Genomic DNA, 2965 nt, shown 5'->3' on the forward strand with positions numbered 1-2965 from the left:
CAATTCAAATATGCTGAACTTTATAATGCTCTGTACGTAAAGCACCGCTTTGCAATTGAGATGCGAAGACTGAGGTAGCAGCGGAGCTGGTGGTCTTCAATAGCTTTAACTGGCTTTTTTTGGGAGTGCTCCTCTCTTAAGAGAAAGATGGTCACAAAAGCGAGATTTTCTTTATGCAAATTGAGTGAAATCAAAGCAAATAATCCGCCTTCCTAAAGTACAAAATACCAACTGCCAAATTCCGAAGCCAAAGTTCCCTTCAACTCAGCCGAAGTCCAAAGTGAACGCGCGGACTACGAATTCAAAGGAAATAGTGTGTGCTACGGATGCGATGACAGCGCCTATGGACAGACGCCGATTTCATAACGTGAGGCGCCCATGTTTGATTCTGATCACGGAAAGCGCTTTTTCCCTGGTTTTTAAAGCACCGCTTTACTACTTTCGTCCAGCGGTTTGGCGGAGGATGTGCAAGTTAACCTTCTGTTCGGAGACACACCCCCGGTGACACATCCTTCGAAGCGCACCGCGTGACTCGCCGGGACCGCTGTCGGCGCTGCGCACGAGGCCGCGTTTTCAGACGTTCTGCGAAGCAAAATCGGCGGCGAGAGCCACCGCGGTGGCCGATCAGCTGATCGGCCGTAGACCAACCCGGAGCCTCCCACGCACGCGCCGCTGGGTCGTCTCGAGCTACGTGACTCGTCTCGCGCCCGGCGAAGAGGAACGGCGCGTCCGCCGTGTCCGCCCGGCCTCCTTCTGCGAACGTTGCACGGGACCGAAAGGCTTTGAGACGTGGTCGGCAATACAGCTACACGAAAGGTTAACCAAGCGAAAGCAAGACTCAACCAGACAAAGTCAAGCTTTTGCTTTGCATATCCAAGGTTAGCTGAGCTAAGCCTCAACCATTTTTTTTCCTTGTTTCATGTGGCCGCGGTCTGTTAATTGTTTACTGTAGTGCTTAATTTCGGGATTACTAATCGGTTTTTCGCGTTCTTTCATTAGTTCTTTCCAGCCTCCCAGACCCATGTGCGCATTTGCCGTCCCGTCTCGTCATGACGCGGTCTGGGAAGGCGAGATGGAATGGCTTTTGCACGCTATGGTCGCCTAAATTTGTTGTTAGGTATATTTATTTTTTCCGCTTCAAAATTAACCCTGTTGGAAGTAATACTTGTTTACATTCCTATCTGGCTTTTTTTTCTTTGTGCGTGTAGCGCACCGCGTGCCAACCCAACTTTTTTTTAGCAAATTGCCTGCACATAATATTGTTCGCCGCCGCTGCTAACCCCATTCGACTCGGGCTTTTGAGGTGACCCAGTGGTTAGGTTGCGGGTTCCACGGCGTAAAAGTCCCTGGTTTGGTTCGCGGGATTTCCTTCCTTGGCCTAACGTTTTCCACCTCTCCACGACACCGATGATGATGGTTTCTGCTAACGATCCTCACGGACAAGGCTCAAGCTTACACAGCTCAGCTATTAAAAGAAGAGACGATAGTAGTCGTCTCAGCACGGCGCATTCACCACGTCGACTAAATAGCATTCCCTTCATCGTCATGCCACATTTGTTGGGGGAACTCCTTCCAAAGTCACACAAATTCATTTAGGCATGCCTCCAAGACACCTGCCTCTAATTACTAGCAGGAACACTCAAGGGAAGCGCTGGGTGGTTCCGACAAGACGATCACACTAGTCAAAAGAACCATTGAAAGCCCCACCAGCCTCCTGCCGGTGGGCACTGCGCTTGAATGAAGGTTCTGTTCCCTTACTTTTCTCTCTCAGTTTTCCTGCAACAACAAGCGGGAAGTAAAATGATAACTTGAATGATTACGAAACCTAGCGGAACTACTGTGCATCAATATTTCCTAATATAAAACCCAGTCGAATAATGCCCCTTATTCGTAGGCACTAAATATAGATCGCTTCACCGATCACTGGTTTTATTTTTGCAATAAAGCCGCCTGTGCCTTTCTTTTGGATTTTTATTTTTTTTATTAAATGTGTTCTCCCCAAGGTGGTTCGGGCGTTAAATATGTATAAATTTATATTGTCGCAATGTATATCAACATTCTCCACGTCCTAACGTGCGAATCGGCGTAGTGACTTTGAGCAGTACAACGATATGTGTTTTTCTATGCCAGTCATTATTGTGAGCCGGTCAAGAGAGAGATGGTAGCCTTATATACTTATACGCTTACACACTTAAATACATGTATAATACCCTTATGTACGAATATTATTTTTGTCGAAAGTTAAGAAGTCCAAAGCTCTGAAGCTCTAGTAGTATTTTCGGCAACATGAAGTGGTTACTGAATCAACCAGACATGCATGCACAACGCATGTGCGTTTTTAAGTGCGAATGCACTTTATAAGCGACCCCAAACCATCCACCGCCGGCGGCGTCGGCGGCGGCGTCGGCGGCGGCGGCGTCCGCAGTGCTCCTCTATATTTAAAAAAGAAACAGCATCCGGCGCCAGGTTTCGATCCGAGGACTTTGCGGCCGCAGCGCGACGCTCTACCGACCAAGCCACGGACGCGACGCTGATATCAGTGTTAGTGACGCGCCTTATATCTTTAACGGATTCAAACTACGTCGTCAGCGGCGTGCGTTGGCGACTCAGCGGCGTTATAGCGGCTTGATAACTGCGGGGTGTACACGTGATACTACAAACCCGATGGAAGAGATGGAAGAGAAGGCGGCGAGGCGGTGGGCTGTGGGGGCCGAGCGCAAGCGCCGCAAGCGGGCCGACAACCGTGCATTCGCACTTTCACATTCTCCCCCTCGGGGAAATGCGGGGGAATTTTATAACACCACTTTCATACCTCAGTGAGCCGTTTTAGTGCCTCCACAAGAGAATTCCACCTTGTTCCCGATGGAGGTACCAAGTCCTTGCTACGCTCCTCCCGCAGTTGCTCCGTCCAAAAACAGGACCGACGGAACACGTTCACAGTTTTGTTGATTGTTTCCAGGCGTTT

The 2965-nt window shown here is 49.3% G+C and overlaps 1 protein-coding gene across 1 annotated transcript in view; it reads right to left on the minus strand.

Annotated features, from left to right (window-relative positions):
• Positions 1–2806: 2806 nt before the first annotated feature.
• LOC144148358 (zinc finger BED domain-containing protein 4-like) overlaps positions 2807–2965 on the minus strand; it is a 951-nt gene continuing 792 nt past the window's right edge. Inside the window, exon 1 of the mRNA XM_077679907.1 lies at positions 2807–2965. This exon is cut by the window's right edge and continues 792 nt beyond it. Within this exon, the coding sequence (XP_077536033.1) occupies positions 2807–2965 (159 nt within the window).

This window comes from Haemaphysalis longicornis, unplaced genomic scaffold, assembly GCF_048455015.1.
Source record: "Haemaphysalis longicornis isolate Haplotype H1 unplaced genomic scaffold, Haemaphysalis longicornis Haplotype H1 scaffold_8, whole genome shotgun sequence".
NCBI classification, from domain to species: Eukaryota; Metazoa; Arthropoda; class Arachnida; order Ixodida; family Ixodidae; genus Haemaphysalis; species Haemaphysalis longicornis.